The sequence below is a fragment of the Astyanax mexicanus genome, chromosome 8 (genome assembly GCF_023375975.1).
Source record: "Astyanax mexicanus isolate ESR-SI-001 chromosome 8, AstMex3_surface, whole genome shotgun sequence".
In the NCBI taxonomy this organism is placed as follows: Eukaryota; Metazoa; Chordata; class Actinopteri; order Characiformes; family Acestrorhamphidae; genus Astyanax; species Astyanax mexicanus.
This window is the reverse complement of record NC_064415.1, coordinates 5,352,113-5,371,915: the sequence shown is the minus strand read 5'-3', so window position 1 is coordinate 5,371,915 and position 19,803 is coordinate 5,352,113. Positions and strand designations below refer to the sequence as shown.

General features: G+C 40.3%; 4 protein-coding genes across 4 annotated transcripts in view; all 4 read left to right on the top strand.

Moving 5' to 3' along the window:
• Positions 1–284: 284 nt before the first annotated feature.
• LOC125803792 (E3 ubiquitin-protein ligase TRIM39-like) lies at positions 285–4,861 on the top strand. The gene is made up of 7 exons (XM_049481989.1): positions 285–354; positions 2,604–3,197; positions 3,294–3,389; positions 3,477–3,710; positions 3,806–3,953; positions 4,027–4,053; positions 4,154–4,861. Exons 2-7 carry the CDS (start codon positions 2,610–2,612, stop codon positions 4,699–4,701), a joined length of 1,641 nt encoding a protein of 546 aa, XP_049337946.1. The 5' UTR covers positions 285–354; positions 2,604–2,609; the 3' UTR covers positions 4,702–4,861.
• On the top strand, positions 285–13,490 carry LOC125803943 (E3 ubiquitin-protein ligase TRIM39-like). The gene is made up of 7 exons (XM_049482750.1): positions 285–354; positions 11,255–11,839; positions 11,936–12,031; positions 12,119–12,352; positions 12,448–12,594; positions 12,827–12,845; positions 12,946–13,490. Exons 2-7 carry the CDS (start codon positions 11,261–11,263, stop codon positions 13,488–13,490), a joined length of 1,620 nt encoding a protein of 539 aa, XP_049338707.1. The 5' UTR covers positions 285–354; positions 11,255–11,260.
• The window catches only part of LOC125803781 (E3 ubiquitin-protein ligase TRIM39-like), a 74,151-nt gene continuing 54,638 nt past the window's right edge, over positions 291–19,803 (top strand). Inside the window, exon 1 of the mRNA XM_049481979.1 lies at positions 291–354. The gene's annotated coding sequence lies outside the window, so the exon portion shown is untranslated. The remainder of the gene's footprint in view (positions 355–19,803) is intronic.
• On the top strand, positions 16,690–17,844 carry LOC111195367 (E3 SUMO-protein ligase ZBED1). Its single transcript, XM_022682356.2, has 2 exons — positions 16,690–17,046; positions 17,242–17,844. The coding sequence occupies exons 1-2, from the start codon at positions 16,696–16,698 to the stop codon at positions 17,677–17,679; spliced, it is 789 nt and encodes a 262-aa protein (XP_022538077.2). The 5' UTR covers positions 16,690–16,695; the 3' UTR covers positions 17,680–17,844.

The window sequence follows — 19,803 nt, the reverse complement described above, 5'->3', positions numbered from 1 at the left end:
CTTATTGGGATCTTACTTAGAGCTGTATTTCTCTGTTTTTATGATTTTTTTTATTAAGAATAGTCAAAATGAGGTGATTTCACTGTTGATAATGGGTGAAATTCAATGCTATTTTACAAAACCCACACATATTTCAGACTTGATGCATGGATGGGAGTGTACTTATAACCCAATATGATTACAGTCATGTGTGTTGTGCAATTACCTTGTAAATGTAGTTGCCCTTTGAGCTCACCGTTGAACTATATTACTGCTGTTGTGTTTTTACTCACTGTGCAGCCTTTCATTCCCGTCACCCACAACTGGATTAACTAAGATACTCAACCACAGATACAGAACAGCTATTGTACTGCAGTAAGTAATCTGTAAATCTGTACATTTCCGAATGTGACATGGTAAATAGGCCTGTTCTCGCTTATTTCTTTTGTCTGTTTAATTTAAAGCACTAATTTGGTGCAACTTATGTAGAAACAGGGAAACTGATGTTCTTATTTTTGTGCCTTCACTACTAGACTTTTTGTTCTTCTGTCTATGTTTGTATATGTACTGTATAGTCCTATCATTTTTAAGTCAATTATGGACAGTATTACCAGAGTAAGCATATGTATTGTGTTGTGGTGATCATATTGAATGGTTTAGAACAGTTAGTATCACTGCATTGTGTTATGCATCAAAGTCCAAGGTTCAAACTCTTATCATTTCCTGGGTTTACAAGCTCCACAGATCTCGTTGTTGATTTTGTTATTGAAAGACCCACAGGTGAGATCTGCAGAGTTATACTGCAACAAATACAATAGAGATAGACTGTATTTTATGACATTTGTATTCTTACTAATTTATAAGAAGCACATCAACAGACTCTTTTATTGCTTTAACACGCCGTTAAAATAGCATCAGAGTTTAGAAATTCAGGTTAATTTCTGTCGTGTTTCTATTTTAGCGGCAGAAAACACAGGAGCTCCACTGACTGAAGTAAACCTAGACAACAGTCAATCATTAGAGTTTATTCCTATAGGTGCTCCCAGACCAAACCAGCTCCCAAACCCAGACTTTAAACTCAACAATGAACAAAATAAAGAATAAAATAACATTTGTGTTCCCCTAAATAAGCTCCTGGTTTCCCTTCATAACGTGAACGTGCAGGTCAGTATCCTCTGCTGAGATGCACAAAAGCGCCACACTGTTAAGATACGAACGTGCCAAAGTCAGAGCTCACCTGGCTCTTAAGGGGAAAGACGACTGGCACACTGATTGGTTTATTTCACATTACGCCCAAAACACATTAATGATTAATTAAGAGAAAATGCAATAAAATGACAAAAGCACTGTACAATGAGTCTAGGAACAAGAGGCCATTTCACATCATGAAATACCTGACCCTTAGGAGCCATGGCTGCTTGGGTGTGTCCTCCACCTCCCAGATGTCTCCGTAGGCTGTTCAAATTTTGCTCTCTTGAGAAACACCCAGTGTTGGGCACTTTACTTTGAAAAAGTAATTAGTTATAGTTACTCGTTACTTCTCCCAAAAAGTAACTGTTACTAACAGAGTTACTCCACTATAAAAGTAACTGGTTACCAGTAAAAGTAACTATCGCGTTACTTTTATTATTTGCCTGTAAAAAAAAAAGAAAATCAATTATGTATTTACTACTATTATTAGAAAAATAACAAACGAAAATAAACCCAAAATTTGGACAAAAATATAATCTAACGAATTAAAAAAAAAAAAAAAAAAACGACATTCCACACACAACCAAAGAAAATTACTAAAACTTACTAAAACAGAAAAAAACGTAAAAACACGTCTGGGGATGAAATTAAACAAACCAAGCCACACTCAAAGGAAATATGTATATATAAACAAAACAAAATAATGGACAAAAACAACAATCTAATGACCGTTAAAATGGTATTATACAACAGTTTAACAGCTGGATCAAACAGCTTTACCAAAAGAGAAAGCAGCAGCACCACAAAAACCGGAGCAGCTAAAAAGAGCGTAACGTCCTTAAATCGGAACTTGGCCTGTCCACGGCAATCACTGAATTAATTAGAGCAGCAAATCGTCACAATTGTGCCTCACTTCACCACGCCAAACCACGTAAACCTACAGGCACAGCGGCCAGAAGCTCAAGTTCACCGGAAAGAGGAGGGGTTAACCAGGGCAAAGCGAAGTTAAAAAAAAAAAAAAAGTGAATTGAGCAGCTAAAGTAACGTGCAGTAACGAGGTGTCGGAAATGGTAACGGCGTTATAGTTACAGTCAGAGTAATTAGTTAGATTACTCGTTACTGAAAAAAAGTAACGGCGTTAGTAACGCGGTTAATTTCAGTGCCGTTACTCCCAACACTGGAAACACCCCTCCAGATTTAAAATGTGAGATCCTCATGGCTACCCAGCATTGGAAGGAGCCAGCTGGTTCTGGAAAAAGGTGGCTGCCCCTTTTTTTTCGATGTCACACCTTGACCATCTTCTGAGGGTCCACAGACCCTTCACCCCTACAGCTTTCCTTATCTCCACCAGCAGCCTTGTACAGTACACAAAAATGTAGCTGATCTGACTGATATAATGAATTCAATCTTAACACATCTCTGTGTCTCCTCAGTCAGTCATGGCTTCCTCCAGCAGTCTCCTGTCTGAAGATCAGCTCCAGTGCTCTATCTGTCTGGATGTGTTCACTGATCCAGTCTCTACTCCATGTGGACACAACTTCTGCATGGTCTGTCTCAGAAAGTACTGGAACGGCAGCTCACACTGCCAGTGTCCAGTCTGTAAGAGAGAATTCCCCCAAAGACCTGAACTGTCTATAAACACCTTCATCTCTGGACTGGCTGCTCAATTCAAGAAGTCAGTTCAGGTGAAGTCCAGCAGAGCTCCAGAGAAACATTCCTTCAAATCTAAGAAGGTGCTGTGTGTCTATTGTAGTGAGGGGAAGCTGGAGGCTGTAAAGTCCTGTCTGGACTGTGGGCTCTCCTACTGTAACTCTCATCTGATGCCTCATAAAACTGCAGCTAAACTCAAGAAACACAATCTGATGGATCCTGTGGAGAACCTGGAGGACTACATCTGCCAGAAACATGAGAGACCCCTGGAGCTGTTCTGTAGAGACGACCAGACGTGTGTGTGTCAGTTCTGCACTGAGGGAGACCACCGGACTCACAGTACTGTTCCTATAGAGGAGGAGAGTGGAGAGAAGAAGGTGAGAGATGTTTAGACAGAGAATTATTAACACAAATTTTACTATTCTCCTATTTTTCCTAAGAATATCTGATCATAATGTGTCTCTTTATCACAGACTCAGCTGGAGAAGACACAGACAGAAGTTCAGCAGATGATCCAGGAGAGACTGAAGAAGATCCAGGAGATCAAACACTCTGTAGAACTCAATAAAGTGAGATTTTAAAGCGTTTAAACTCATTTTAAATATGAAAGCTGCTCTTTAAACAGTGTTACTGTTCTTATTGTTGTCTCCTGTTAGAAAATCAGAGAGAAGGAGGAAGCAGACAGTGTGGAGATCTTCAGGGCTCTGGTTCGCTGCATTGAGAGAAGCCAGGCTGAGCTGCTGGAGGTGATGGAGGAGAAGCAGAAAGCAGCAGAGAGGCAGGCTGAAGAGCTGATTAAAGAGCTGGAGCAGGAAATCACTGAGCTAAAGAGGAGAGACACTGAGCTGGAGCAGATCTCCCACACTGAGGACCACCTCCACCTCCTACAGGTCAGAGTCCCTCTGTTTCTCAATAGTAATGCAGTCCATCACAGGACAGCACTGCCCATACTGAGGGGTTTCTCCTCTCTCCTGCTGTACTGTAGATTTACCCGTCCCTCTGCAGACCCCCACACACCAAGAACTGGACTGACGTCAGTGTTAACACTCCTCTGAGTGTGGAGAGTCTGAGGAGAGCTCTGTCTCAGCTTCAGGAACATCTCACACAGGAGATGGAGAAGATTGGTAAGAGTGGTAAGTGTTTACTGTTCAGGTTTTTAATAATCCTGAATTTAGAATCTAATAGTCTTTATTCTTTTTCAAACAGAACTGAAGAGAATTCAGCAGTATGCAGGTGGGTGGGGCTTTCACTGATCACATGATTCAGTCTGTATGTTTCTCTATTTCTTACAGTATGTTGATTAAAATGGGTTTAAACTGTGTTTCTCTCTCAGTGGACGTGACTCTGGATCCTGATACAGCTCATCCTAAACTCATCCTGTCTGATGATGGAAAACAAGTTAAACATGGAGACAAACGACAGAAACTCCCTGATAATCCAGAGAGATTTAATCCTTGTGTCGGTGTTCTGGGAAAGGAGGGTTTCTCCTCAGGGAGATTTTACTATGAGGTTCAGGTCAGTGGGAAGACTGAGTGGGAATTAGGAGTGACCAGAGAGTCCAGCAACAGGAAGGGATCGATTACACTGAGTCCTGAGGATGGATACTGGACTGTTTGTCTAAGGAATGAAACTGAATATAAAGCTCTGGAATCTCCTCGTGTCCTCCTCTCGTTGAAACAGGCTCCCCAGAAGGTGGGGGTGTTTGTGGATTATGAGGAGGGTCTGGTCTCCTTCTATGATGTTGAGGTCAGATCTCATATCTACTCTTTCACTGGTCAGTCTTTCACTGAGAAACTCTATCCATACTTCAGTCCTGAGCTCAATGAAGGAGGTAAAAATTCAGCTCCACTGATCATCACTCCTGTTCAACATTATAAATGAGATTTATTGTTTATTTACTCGATCAGAATCTAATTTGTTGAGTCAGAATTAAAAATCAGATTGTAGATTAAAAGTAGATATTGGATAAATTCAGTCAGTTTCTGTTTAACAAATTAATATTTAAATAAAATATTATCAATATTCTCTTTATATCTGTGTGAAAGATCATTGTCTGTTAAGTTTTTGTTCATTATGTCGGTGGTGTTCACCTTTTATTTTCTGTATTAAATCATTCCTGAGTAAACTGTACAATCTGCAGGTCTGTGGTGCTTTTAGCTAAAGTTCACCAGTGAACTAATATAAATCTAAATAGGATAAAAAATAACTTTAGTTAATATATTAATATCTTCGCTAATTATTTAAATATTTGTTAGTTAATATTTAATTTACTTTTAGTAAAGTGGTATTTTTTACTATCTACTTCTTTTATTCTTGTTTTTTTAGGTACTAATTAGCTTTATCTCTGGTCTTTTTTTATCTCTTTAGGATCTTCTAACCAGTAAAGTCTGGATCTCAGATTTAGCAGAAGTTCAGTACACACTGTGTTTCAGCTCAGATTCAGTATTAAACACACAAAAACCCTCAAACACCCCAAAATCGGTTTTGTACAATAGATGTCTTTACTGCTTTCACTCTGTTTGTGTTGTTTTATTTGGCTGAGATTAATTTTTTGCTCATTTTCACTCTTAAATATAAAGATTGTTCATATGGTCCATTGAGTGACACTATAGATGAACCGGTTTTGGTGCTGATAAAAACCATGTTTAAAATATATTAAAATTTATTTACATAGTGTGCATTGCTTACTGATTTTAATATAAAAGTTCATGTATGTGGTATCAGAAAAACAGCTTAATACTTAATAAATGTTTTAAAATGTAAAAAATATAGAATTGTGTATTAAATGTACTGTATGCTAGAGTTTAGATCGGGCCCAAAATATCCAGCCCGTTCCAACCCGACCCATAAACTGTCATTATGAGCCCGAGCCCCGATTTAAACTCCACATTTTTTTTAGTAAGTAAAGCGTTAAAACTGAGCTTTTTAAATAATTTTCAGGCTGTTTCAATAATATAAATCTGTTCAGAATGATGTTAATTAACATTCCAACACTGAAGAAGCATAGATCTATTATTTAATAAAAATGTTTATTAAGAACAGATACACACAGCGCTGTGAGTCAAGTGCGTAATGCAACAAATAGAGGAGCTCACGTGTGCGTGAGACCCAGAGCTGCGTGATTATAACATTCTAACTAGTGCAACTTTTTTATTTAAAGCACAGTTTGATTTGTTACTTTGCTATATTGTGATTATCACGCCATATCTTTATATAAAATAAAAATAGAATTAAAAACACACAATTACCTCACAGAGCATTTTCTTGGGTATCGGGTCGGGCAGAGAATCTAAACTCTACTGTATTCGTACAGTAAAGTTTACTACAGTAGATAATCACCGTCAGCAGGTTCCTGAAGGTTGTGATGATGCTCCAGTGCAGTGCAGTAATCACCAGTAGATGATAGGAGGACGCTGTGCTGTGATGCTGAATCTGCTGTTGAGTTTGGTGATGAATGTATTAGTTGGTGATTAATGTATGAAGTGGGAGAACGTTGTGAGCGGTTCAGTTGGGGGTTTGGATATTGATTATTGATCATCACTCAGGTTTAGGATCATCAGACTCTTTGTGGTTCTTCTTTATCTCTTTTCAGGTCTCTCGCTCTCTCTTTCTCTCTCTCTCTCTCTCTCTCTCTCTCTCTCTCTCTCTCCTGCAGATCAGACTTGATCTCAGATCTTCAGCTTCTTCCCCTATACAGTTCCTTCAGCTCAGAGTTGCCAGGTTTGCGGTTTTCCCGTCAAATTGGGCTCGTTTAAAAATCGCGGGTGAAAATTCAGGGGTGGCGGGTGCTTTTTCGGGGGGCTAGTTTTAAAATTAGGCAGTCGCCAAAAAACAAAAAAAAAAGTGGGTGTTGCCTTGAATGTTACGTCAACACGGTGGGGAAAGGTGTAAAATCCACACTAAAAATCAATCTTCTCTGATTTACAACAGTAAGAACCAGGAGAACATAACTATGGGATGTAACCCACTGCAATGACTTATAAAGAAAAATGTTACCATTGCATTTAGATTTTATTTTTACTGAGTAAAATATTTTTTTTTACATTTATTATGCAGTACATCTCGAAAAGGCAAGGCCAAAGTGAAGCTTTTATTTTTTTTTTTTTACAATTAGCTTTTTCATTTTAGATTTGACTGTAAAATACCTGTATTGTAATGAAAATGAAATGGCAAAAAGCCTTTTTACTATTTTTTATTTATTTTTTGTCACATATAACTCATGCTAAATTGAAAAAAAAATTATTGCAAATGAAGTGAGTTAATTTTATTTTACAATATTTTCCCACGTTTGGAAATAGAAAGCGCAAAACAGTATTTGCATTTTTCATTTTAGTGTTTTCATTTCAGTTTTATTTTTGGCAGGATTTACCTCCCATACAGAGAGAGAGAGAGAGAGAGAGAGAGAGAAATTCACAATGTAACCAGAAATCACAAGGCGATTAAAAAACTGTTAAAGAGGAGAGAAAACAGTTCAAGAGGGGCAAAAACAGAAAAAATAAGGAAAAAAAGTTCCTCTTTTTTTTTGCTAATTATATTACTATTAAATGTTCTTGACTGGGATATAAAACTGTTATAAAACAACAAATAAAACACTAATGTTACAATATTATTAATTACTTTAAGATAAATAGCAATACTGATAATAAATCCCATATAAACTAAATACTAAGTCGTTCACTCATAGTTATTTTGCCATTTGCTTTAAATGTGTAACAGACAGATATTTTGGGCTAAATTAAGCTTCTGAAGGGCGGGTTTTAGACTGATTTTGGGTTTTTGGGATATTTTTCTTGGACCTGGCAACCCTGTCTCAGCCCCAGTCATCACATCTGCAGAGAGCTTTCCTGCTCCTTCAGTTTAGCTCCTCCTCCTCTGGACCAGAACAGCTCTGACTTATTCCATCATGATGCTGCTTCTGAAAGTGACAGTCTGTATCTTCTTCAGCAGATGTTCTTATCATTTCCTCTGATCTTCTGAAACTCCATGATCTATGAGAGCTTCCTCACCTCAACATCTTTGATCTTCTGTTGGGGCCATCCACAGATCCACAGAGATAACTGAGCTACAAAAAGCATATTACCAGTGAAGAAGATACCTCATCTCCAGATGCTGCTGTCCATCATCACATCCATCATCCAAACTTTAGACCTTCAGCTTTTACCTTCTAACAACCAGTTCTTACACAATGTCCCATTCTATTTAGATACATTATAATCTGCTGTACACTCTCTGAACTTCTTACCTGCCGGGTTCTCCTATCTAGAACCCTCTCTATATCTAACACACCCTTTCCCAGCATGAACCGACCAGTAGAACCAACACTGAGAGAATAAGAGCTGAACACAAGAAGCAGAGAGTTTATTTAGAGAGTAATGATTGAACTGTGACTGAATTCATCAATACTTCATTTTACAAGCTGTTCTGACCAGAGTCTGACTAGAGATCTCCACCAGAACATTACTGGATAAAACCTAAACACTTAAACTCTTTAAAACCATCAATAAAACACCTTCTTACAAAGAAGATGAGCTCATTATTCATCTCTCAAAACTTTGATCATTTAGTTTAATTCCATTAAGAGATTTTTATTAGATCAGATTCTCATAAAAACAGCAGAACTTTAATATCTTAATCTACTGTAAAACTGATTCACTTAAATTATTAATGAAGTTTAATTATCTACATATATTTACTAAATGATGAATGATTATTGATTTATTTGATATATTGATTAGAGCTGCATACTGTAACACTGCTTTAATTCAGTTGTGTTTAATTATCTACATATATTTACTAAATGATGAATGATTATTGATTTATTTGATATATTGATTAGAGCTGCATACTGTAACACTGCTTTAATTCAGTTGGTGAAGTTCAGGCTCCACCTGCTGGTTAAAACATGGAGGTGCATCAACCCATCCTCATGAGGTGGTGGGCGTGGCCTCGTGACGTCACTGAGGAGAAACTAAAGTTAAGTGAAGCTGCTTGATAAACAGAATTGAGCTCCTTCTTTCAGCAGGACATAATCTCTCATTTGAAGCTCTTTCAGTCAGGTAAACTCCACAGGTAAACTCTGAAGGAGCAGAAACACCTGGACGAGGGAGAAGAAGTGAAGCTGGTAATGTATGGCGTCGTTTTACTGCCAATAGTCGAGAGTGAAGTTTTTGAATGTAAGAGTCTGTTTCATGCAGCGCTCACGGATTTTATTTGCTCACGTGTAAAATATAGGTGTGCTCTCACAAATTTACCATGCTCTCTCTCAGATTAACTCTCCTCTTGTACGAAACTGCGCGCGCGCTCTCAGATATATCATTCTCGTGTACCATCTGTCTGCTCTTAATGTTTTGAGAGAGCGCGCGCACTTAACTTCCCCCTGTGTGCTCGCGGAGCGATTTTTACTGCAACAAAGCTGCTAAAAGTCTCCAGCCAATCAGAAGTGGCAAAAGGATTTGACCAGTTAAATAGACCGCTGAGGTCGTGCGTCATTCTGTAGTTCTCGTATGGCTTCTAAGTGTCTCAAAGTTATCAAAAACTCACCTCTATCACATTCTGTGGTAAATAAATCTGTTCAGAACTCTGTACGTTTTATTCTGTGTACATTTTCCTCCTATACATCACTAGATCCTCTGAATTATGAGATCGTTTAAGAGTTGTAATGAGAAAAAATGCTAGCTTTAAGCTAACGCTTAACTGTGGCAGGGAATACCAGAGTACTCGATTCTGCAGTACACCAGCGAACTCCGGTCGGATCGCGTTTTGCACTATTCTTCTTCTTCACAGAGGATCATTAAAGTATTTAAACAGGTGAAAACTCTATCCGTATGGTGATGTTGAGCAGTGTAGCCTGTCTTAGAGCTTTAAAAGGCAGATAATAAGAGAAAGTGGTTCTCAGTTCAGGAGCAGCGCTTCCCCGCAGGTTTAGTATTTAATTACGGTCATTAGTTTATACTAATTACATACTAAACACATGCCCCAAATTATCAACTAACAACTAATCAACTAACTAACTGCCCTCACTGAGGCGAGCTGTGTGTTACAGCAGTAAAACTAGCAGGACAGAGTTACTCCAGAACCACTAACCCAGCTAACTGAAGAACTATAGAGTCTAAAACACTTGTCCTGTAAAACATGTAGAATGGCTTAATGTGAGTTTTTTTCCCACTGAAACCCATTATAAAAATGAATCTTAATGTGGCTTAATGAACTAAAACAACGAGCCAGAAACACCAAACATCTCTAATTTATTTCACCGAATTAAAAAGACGGAAAATGTGCTACAGTGTTTAAAGCTGGTTTTAGAGTAACTCGGTGCTGTTGGGTTAGTGTTTTTTTTTTTCTGTGACACATTCAGCTCTCCTCAGAGAGGTCAGTTAGCTCATTAGTTAGGATCAGCTGTGTGTAATATGCTGTAAAAATACGTCCTGAGTTCGCTGGTGTTGCGCTGAAAAGAGTCCCCTGCCGATCTCTGCAGCTGCGCTGGGATGTCAGTTCCGTGCGCTGTAGCATTAGCGTAAAGCTAGCATTTTTTCTCATTACAACTCTTAAACAATCTCGTGATTCAGAGGATCTAGTGATGTTTAGGAGGAAAATGTACACAGAATAAAACGTACAGGGTTCTGAACAGATTTATTTACAGAAGAATGTGATAGAGGCGAGTTTTTGAAAAGCCCATTTATTTTCCTCATAGAGAAAAAACACTTAGAAGCCATATGAGAACTACAGAATGACGCATTACTTCAGTGGTCTATTTAACTGGTCAAATCCTGTTGCCACTTCTGATTGGCTGGAAACTTTTGGCAGCTTTGTTGCAGTGAAAATCTCCGCGCTCAAGCAGAGAACTCACCGCGAGCACACAGGGGGAAGTTGAGTGCGCACAATTTTAAAACATTAAGAGCAGATAGATGGTACACGTTGATGATATGTCTGAGAGCGTGTGCGCAGTTTCGTACAAGAGGAGAGTTAATCTGAGAGAGAGCATGCTAAATTTGTGAGAGCACACCTATATTTTACACGTGAGCAAATAAAATCCATGAGCGCTGCATGAAATAGACTCTTGCATTCAAAAACTCCGCTCTCGACTATTGGCAGTAAAATGACACCATAGTAATGTCTCTTAATCTTCCTCCTGTTTCTGCTGGAGATCCTTCCTGTTCAGCTCATTTCTAACATTCACTGCTCTTCTAGTTTCATCATGTTTATGAAGGTGTTTAAACTGCTGTAAGATGCTCACTTCTGTTCTCCAGCTCAAGCTGTTCACTTTAGTTCAGTCCCAGAGTTCAGCTTTAACAGCTGGAATGTGGAGATGATCAGCAGCTGGATGGGTTTGATGGTGAAAAGTGTGGAACTGTTTTTATTCACTGACTAAGAATTATTCTGAAATGATCTCTATGCTCTCAGATCACCTTCATGCTGCTTCTCTGTGTCTCCTCAGTCAGTCATGGCTTCCTCCAGCAGTCTCCTGTCTGAAGATCAGCTCCAGTGCTCTATCTGTCTGGATGTGTTCACTGATCCAGTCTCTACTCCATGTGGACACAACTTCTGCATGGTCTGTCTCAGAAAGTGCTGGAACAGCAGCTCACACTGCCAGTGTCCAGTCTGTAAGAGAGAATTCCCCCAAAGACCTGAACTGTCTATAAACACCTTCATCTCTGGACTGGCTGCTCAGTTCAAGAAGTCAGTTCAGGTGAAGTCCAGCAGAGCTCCAGAGGAACCAGTACAATCTCAGGTCTTCTGTGATTACTGTGATGAGAAACGTGCAGCTCTGAAGTCCTGTCTGATCTGTATGGCCTCTTACTGTAAAACTCACCTGGATCCTCATCAGAGAGTCGCTTCATTAAAGAAACACAAGCTGATGGATCCTGTGGAGAACCTGGAGGACTACATCTGCCAGAAACATGAGAGACCCCTGGAGCTGTTCTGTAGAGACGACCAGACGTGTGTGTGTCAGTTCTGCACTGAGGGAGACCACCGGACTCACAGCACTGTTCCTATAGAGGAGGAGAGTGGAGAGAAGAAGGTGAGAGATGTTTAGACAGAGAATTATTAACACTAATTTTACTATTCTCCTATTTTTCCTAAGAATAACTGATCATAATGTGTCTCTTTATCACAGACTCAGCTGGAGAAGACACAGGCAGAAGTTCAGCAGATGATCCAGGAGAGACTGAAGAAGATCCAGGAGATCAAACACTCTGTAGAACTCAATAAAGTGAGATTTTAAAGCGTTTAAACTCATTTTAAATATGAAAGCTGCTCTTTAAACAGTGTTATTGTTCTTATTGTTGTCTCCTGTTAGAAAATCAGAGAGAAGGAGGAAGCAGACAGTGTGGAGATCTTCAGGGCTCTGGTGCGCTGCATTGAGAGAAGCCAGGCTGAGCTGCTGGAGGTGATGGAGGAGAAGCAGAAAGCAGCAGAGAGGCAGGCTGAAGAGCTGATTAAAGAGCTGGAGCAGGAAATCACTGAGCTAAAGAGGAGAGACACTGAGCTGGAGCAGATCTCCCACACTGAGGACCACCTCCACCTCCTACAGGTCAGAGTCCCTCTGTTTCTCAATAGTAATGCAGTCCATCACAGGACAGCACTGCCCATGCTGAGGGGTTTCTCCTCTCTCCTGCTGTACTGTAGATTTACCCGTCCCTCTGCAGACCCCCACACACCAAGAACTGGACTGACGTCAGTGTTAACACTCCTCTGAGTGTGGAGAGTCTGAGGAGAGCTCTGTCTCAGCTTCAGGAACATCTCACACAGGAGATGGAGAAGATTCCTGAGATCGTGAAGCCGATTGTGAAGCCGATTTTAGGAGGAAAACGTACTTTTATCAATTATTAAAAATAGTTGTTTGAATAAAGTGCATTAGCTTTTTCCAGTGTTTAGTGTGATTTAGTGTTAATATTCCAGTGCTGGTTCATGGTTCATTCTGATCTGATCATTGATAAACTGTAATGGATCTTCTGTAGTAAATAGTGAATGATCTTCTCTGATCTTCTTCTAAACAGAACTGAAGAGAATTCAACAGTATGCAGGTGGGTGGGGCTTTCACTGATCACATGATTCAGTCTGTATGATTCTCTGTTTCTTACAGTATGTTGATTAAAATGGGTTTAAACTGTGTTTCTCTCTCAGTGGACGTGACTCTGGACCCTGATACAGCTCATCCTGCTCTCATCCTGTCTGATGATGGAAAACAGGTTAAACATGGAGACAAACAACAGAAACTCCCTGATAATCCACAGAGATTTTATAGTTGGGTCGGCATTCTAGGAAAGGAGGGTTTCTCCTCAGGTAGATTTTACTATGAGGTTCAGGTCAGTGGGAAGACTGAGTGGACTTTAGGAGTGACCAGAGAGTCCAGCAACAGGAAGGGAGATTTTAGAGCCAGGCCTGAGATGGGATTTTGGACTGTGTTGCTGAGGAATAAAACTGAATATAAAGCCCTGGATTCTTCTTCTGTCCTCCTCTCGTTGAATCAGGCTCCCCAGAAGGTGGGGGTGTTTGTGGATTATGAGGAGGGTCTGGTCTCCTTCTATGATGTTGAGGTCAGATCTCATATCTACTCTTTCACTGGTCAGTCTTTCAATGGTAAGCTCTATCCGTACTTCAGTCCCAGGTTGAATGATGGAGGTAAAAATTCAACTCCACTGATCATTACTCCTGTTCAGCATGAATAATGTGATTAACTTCCACTAAACTGTGTAAGAATAAATCCCATATAGCATGCACTCATTGGATTTCATGAAGCTCTTTTTATTTGCCTCTATGCTCAGTAAAGATTTCTAAAATACAATTATCACTAATATCATGTGTAATGCGTAATAACCAGGACTGTCAACGTTAAAACAAGTTAATTATGCCACTGTTAAGGTATAAAATATTGTATGTTCTACTTGCTTGATTTATAATAATCCACCTATATACTCTTTACCCTTTTTATGGCTATCTGATTGATCTTGATTGATCTGTGACCATACTGTACACTTTAGTCTAGATATTAACGAGCAGATGTTCTTCACATTTCTATTTGTTGACACCTTTGCTGTTGGTGCAAGGGGGGGGGGGGGGGGTTCTGCATATATGTACTACTATAAATGACTGTCTTTACTCAAATAAACTCAGATTGTTAAGGGAAGAAACTGTGTGTGTGTGATCTTTTTAATCTCCCTCAAGGCTATATCAGGGTGTGACCAAAGAACCAGACCGGTGCAGGGGTCAGGGGATAACTACATCCGGGGAAGGTCACAGGGCAACCAGCCATATTTTACCCTTTCAGCCACCAAGTTTGACCCCAAATTCCCGCCCAAAGCTCACGTTTTTCCGTCTGAATGATTAAAAAGCTCCAACACGGACAACACAGTGCCAGAGGAGACATCAGCCAGTGTACGATGTCCAGATGTAATGCTCCAGAGCCGGTCTCAGTTCAGACTTCCAGCTCTGACTCAGATAGAGACTTTTGGGGCAGGTGAAACACAAAGCACATGGAGAAGATGGATATACAGGGCTTTTCATAAGTGCATCAGCACAAATGTTAGGTGTTGCCAACTCCTTAGTAAGGAAAGTAGCTATTGGCTGTCCTAAAAGTCGCTAGAAGTCGGTAAATGACGTCATCACATTTTTTGCATAGTATATGTTTTTGAAGCTTTTTAAAGGAATAACGAAAAGAGAGAAAAAAGTGAGTAAAACACCCTAAATATGGTAGAAATGTTACAAATGAGCTCTAACAAACGAACAACTTCTGTTGCTTTTTAAATAGGCAGTCACGTCTCAAAATAACTTCATTTTTACGTAAATTATAGAGGTGTGCCAAAAAATCGATTCATATAAGAATCTTGATTCTCATTTACTACGATTCAGAATCGATTTAAAATGTCCCAAAATCGATTCTAAGTCGTGCTGAAGTTTGTTTTGAAACTTTTCCGCGCATGCGTGTGTCCCAGAGCCTGCTGCGTGGTGAAGTCTCGCGTAATTACGAAATTACGCAAGACTTCAACACGCAGCAGGCTCTGGGACACACGCATGCGCGGAAAAGTTTCAAAACAAATGGAGGAAAGAGAGATTCAACCGGTCCCGTCTTCGTTGAAGGCAAAGATATGGAATCATTTTGGATTTTATCGAATGCCAGGGAAGACCGAGCTAGACATGAGCTTCATAGTGTGCAAGGTTTGCAAAATGAAGATCAAAAACTTTGGGAACACGACAAACGCACGGGCTCACACAGGCCCGTCGCGATGGGGCAGGCAAACCAGGCAATTGCTTGGGGCCCCAAGCTGGCCTGGGGCCCCCAGACAACAACAGGTTAAGAATTAAATGCAGCGACAAACTGTGTGAGCCCCCCTTTACATTCTCAAAGTCAATGAGCAATGACACTGTTCTCAGAATCCCCCTCAAGGGGGCCCCTCCCACCAGCTGCTGAAGGCAGGCAGACACTGTCCTGGCAGACAGCCAAGTTTTAGACGCCGGCAAATATGAAACTTAACCATGAAGCGAATTTATCCATCAGGAAGCCAAAAGAGAAAACAAGAGAAGGAAGAGGAACACAAAAAAACACAAGACAGTGGTAAGTGATGATTTACACTGGATAAATTAGGCCTACCTGTACAAAAGGTGTAATTTAGCAGCAGGTAGGCTAAAAACAATATATACGTCCCGGGTAATGTTTATGTTAGCTAGCTAGCTACGTGCCTGGCAGTCAAAGCTAGGAATAAGTTAGCTAACCAATTAGGTTAGAGGTTAGTGCAGTATAAAGGCTCGAACAGGCTGATAATATAGCTCCATAATGTAATATATTATATTAACAGGAAAACACAGGTCTGTTCCAGATTCACTGCTTATTGTATTTCAGCCTACCGTTCTTATCTTCAGTTGAGATTAAGGTGGCGTAGCTTCTCTGAGGTGCTAGCTAGCTATTCTAATCTATGTACCAAATGGTGAGAACGTGTCTAGTAGTATCCATGCATGCACTATGCCAGCTGTTCACTGTCTTTAAAGCATCAGGTGCATCTGTCTAATTCTCAGACAACAGCATACTTAAATCTGCTATGTTCAGCTACAAGTAGTAAATTTGTAAAGTAGTTAGTTTGAGGTGTTTAGCATTGGTAGCTATATCAATGCAGCTGGGATCCATCTAAATATCAAAATCAGAAAAAATATTGTAATGCTATCTCTAACCATATCTTTTCTTTCTACCTCAAGGTGCTTTGCTTAAATTTCTAAGCCCTCTTTTTTACATAAAGTGTGTTGGACCTAAACTGTGTGTATATGCTGTGGTTCTTGAAGGTGGACCGCGGCCAGATATGTTTTTTTTTTTTTTTGGCCGGAGGGGGGTTTGGGCATGAGATTTCTGGTGTGGAGGTTGGGGGGGCCCCGGTTGGTGTCTTTGCTTGGGCCCCCCAAATACCTTGAAACGGCCCTGGGCTCACATAACCAGGCACCACCCGGAGTTAAAAGATGCGGAGCAGAGTCAGCCACCAGCAGCAGACCAACGCACACTGCAGTCCTTCACCAAACTGTCCGCTAATTCGGAGCGGGCAAAAAAAATAACCAGGTCTATCACCTGCTTCATTGCCAAAGACTTACGACCTTACAGTGTGGTGGAGAACGAAGGCTTCACACACATGTTGCAGACAGCGGAGCCGCGGTATGCCATACCATCCCGTAAGTTTTTCACTGAGACAGCTGTGCCACAGCTTTACCAAGAAACTAAAAGGAAGGTCGCAAATACCTTAACCAAAACGACCAGAGTGGCACTAACATGTGATGCGTGGACATCAAGAGCAACCCAGTCTTTTGTAACATTTACAGCTCACTATATAACAGACACGTGGCTGCTCGAATCCCGTGTTTTGCAAACTCGTGTAATGCATGAAAACACTAAGTGAAATGGACATCTCCACTGCTGAGGAAATAGCATCAGCACTGAAACCAATCAAAGATGCAACCTGCATAATGTCTGAGGATTCTACACCTACACTCTCAGTTATTGCTCCTTTACATGCTCAGTTACTGCATGACACAGAGGCAGCTGGCGTTGCTGCTGAAACACCAGTTATCAGGGAAATCAAACTGGCAATCCGCGAAGATCTGGTTAAAAGATACAGTTGTGCACGGAACAAGCACATGCTTTACACTTCTTCATTTTTGGACCCCAGATTTAAGGCCCTGCCTTTCCTCACCACGAAGGACCAGCTGGAAGTCCACGCCAATGTCCTTGCAGAGGCTGCAGCACTCCAGGTACTGAACAGTATAAATATATTGTTAAACTGTGTAACAAATTTATACATGCAAAGTATGTCAGTTTTAAATGTTATAAGCGTACATGGATTTAAAAACTAATAATTTTACCATGAAATGAGTGAATGTTGTGACTGTATTGTGATTATATTGGACAGTGTGACTGATATGACTCTTGAATTTTCTTTGCTGCAGAGTCATGTGAACTCAGAGGCTGGTGAGGACAAGTCTGAGACACCACAGCCAGACCCAGAAGAAGCCACCCCCCCAAAAATAAGGCCCTCTGCACTGTTTACTCTATTGGGCAAGACATTTACTGAGGTCAGTGTTGTCCATAAATCTACCAGCACCAGAGCCAAAGAGGAACTGAAGACATATCTGGAAGCCCCTCCACTTCCTCTGTCAGAGAACCCCCTCAGCTGGTGGAGAACCCATGAGACAGCTTTCCCTCTCTTGGCTAGACAGGCTAAACGCTACTTGTGTATCCCTGGCACTAGTGTTGCAGCTGAGAGAGTGTTCTCCACTGCTGGGGATATAGTGACAGCACAGCGAAGCAGTCTTACTCCAGAACACGTGGATCAGCTTCTGTTCCTACAAAAGAATCTGAATGTTGCACCTGCAAAGGAACAGTAATCTTGAACACTATTCATGTCCAGTTTTCTTTGATGATTTTCAGAAAATCATACAATCAGTTGTTGCACAGTTGTGGACAGTTCCATTGTTGCTACAGACATGTTCATGAAAAGTTTAGAGGCAGCTAGTTTACTGGTGTTATTTTTCACTTAATTTTTTTTTTTTGCTAATTCTTAAAGCTACTGAAAAATAGTCTTTAATTTGTGCAAAAATAGTGTTGCATGTTGTATTTTTGGTACTGCAACATCCCTTTAAAAAGAAGTGCATGTTGTTAAACTGTAGCATTTTATTATACCAAAGCACTTTATTTTTGTTCCAGCTCATTTTATAGCTGTGGTCCAGACATAATTTTTTGAAAAGGCACTTTGTATGTTTAATTTCATTATTTAATTTTAGAAAAATTAAATTTTATTTTTGTTGAAAAATACATTTAAGCATTGATTAATGTTCAAAACCTATTAAATGTGAAAACAATTTATTGTCTGTTTTTGTCATTCTGTCTTGCAAAGTAGACTGTAATAGATCATGCAGAGTCTATAGACTGAACCAAATTTTTTTATAAATTAAATCGTTTTGAATCAAAATTAGTTTAGAATCGAAAATCGTTTTGAATCGAAAATCGATTTTGAATCGAATCGTGGCCCCCAAAATCGGAATCGAATCGAATCGTGATATAGTAAAAGATTCCCACCCCTAGTAAATTACATGAATCAGTTTTTTGCCCTTTTGTTAAATGTTCTTATAAGAGCAGCAGTTAGCTGGAACTGTTATTCTACGTTTTTTTTTTTAAGTTTTCTTTATTTTTAAACCTATTATATACAAATTGTTCAATGATGAGGTAGCTAGCTAGATGTTTCACAAAGAAGAAGACACTGTGGAGGAGGTGAGTGACAGGCTGTGTGGTGAATGAGGTGACTGACTGAGACTGTATGAGTTAAATTCAGTGATTTCTTTTCGTGTCACACTGAAGACACATTTATATTTTTGCTCTGTAAATTGGGGGCGGGGTCAGTCAGCAGCGGTTTGGGCATGCGCAGTTGATTACGGTGTTTTCCTGGAGCGGTGTGGGTGTGGTCTGACTGTGAGAGACTATGGAACGCCAAAAGGCCCAAAAAACGCCTGGACCAGACGCCTTTTATCGAAAAGAACGGCGTAAAATACGGCGTTCTGTGTGGGTTTTACGCCGTAATATACGCCGTATGATTTCAAGACGCCGTAATATACGCCGTATGATTTCACGACGGCGTTAAAAACGCCGCTAAAAGCACAGAAGACGCCGTTTCCCACGGCGTTTTTCGACCCTTTTGGCACGCCGTACAGAGCGTAAAAAGCGGCGTTTTAGTGTCTCTCTTGACGCCGTAATAAGCGGCGTAAAAAGCGGCGTTTAATAATAAGATAATGAGCTCCACCTTCCAGTTTTGAAAGCCAATACATTTAAACTCTATTCAGCCAATGCTCTTACAGAGTGAAATCATACGGCGTATATTACGGCGTCTTGAAATCATACGGCGTATATTACGGCGTAAAACCCACACAGAACGCCGTATTTTACGCCGTTCTTTTCGATAAAAGGCGTCTGGTCCAGGCGTTTTTTGGGCCTTTTGGCGTTTCATAAGAGACTGCAGTGTGAGTGATGTGGGGCGGGGCTCACGGCAGCACCCGCTGCTCGCTGCGGAGAGCATGTGTGTTCATCTCAGAGTCGCCAAAAGTCTCCACTAACACCACAAAAACTCACTAGATTTGTCGCTTGTCGCTTTTTTACAAAAAAAGTCGCTAGAGGGTCTAAAAAGTCGCTAAATATAGCGACAAAGTGGCTAAGTTGGCAACACTGCACCCAAAGGTTCAAAGGTTGACTTTTTTTTAGCACTGTCCATCTAGCCAATGTTGGCTTGTAAATAATTAACTAACAATCTGCTCAGCATAAAGTTCTTTATTTGAAGCACAATTCTAGAAGAAAAGTAATATATGGGCTGTATTCGGAATGGCATACTACATACTACTCGCGTACTAAATCTGCCTAAAGCTAGTATGCAGTACGCAGTATGCAACCAAACTGAGAATCTGTAGTGCACTACAGGTACCCGGATGGTGTACTACTCCGCTCCGATTCCGCAGTGTGCATGG

Excerpts from the sequence above, each read along its gene's own strand:
- LOC125803792 (XM_049481989.1), top strand. The coding sequence starts at position 2,610 with ATGGCTTCCTCCAGCAGTCTCCTGTCTGAAGATCAGCTCCAGTGCTCT. Across the intron at positions 3,198-3,293 it reads AGGAGAGTGGAGAGAAGAAG|ACTCAGCTGGAGAAGACACA; the intron begins GTGAGAGATGTT and ends TCTTTATCACAG. Across the intron at positions 3,711-3,805 it reads ACCACCTCCACCTCCTACAG|ATTTACCCGTCCCTCTGCAG; the intron begins GTCAGAGTCCCT and ends GCTGTACTGTAG.
- LOC125803943 (XM_049482750.1), top strand. The coding sequence starts at position 11,261 with ATGGCTTCCTCCAGCAGTCTCCTGTCTGAAGATCAGCTCCAGTGCTCT. Across the intron at positions 12,032-12,118 it reads ACTCTGTAGAACTCAATAAA|AAAATCAGAGAGAAGGAGGA; the intron begins GTGAGATTTTAA and ends GTCTCCTGTTAG. Across the intron at positions 12,353-12,447 it reads ACCACCTCCACCTCCTACAG|ATTTACCCGTCCCTCTGCAG; the intron begins GTCAGAGTCCCT and ends GCTGTACTGTAG.
- LOC111195367 (XM_022682356.2), top strand. The coding sequence starts at position 16,696 with ATGGACATCTCCACTGCTGAGGAAATAGCATCAGCACTGAAACCAATC. Across the intron at positions 17,047-17,241 it reads CAGAGGCTGCAGCACTCCAG|AGTCATGTGAACTCAGAGGC; the intron begins GTACTGAACAGT and ends TCTTTGCTGCAG.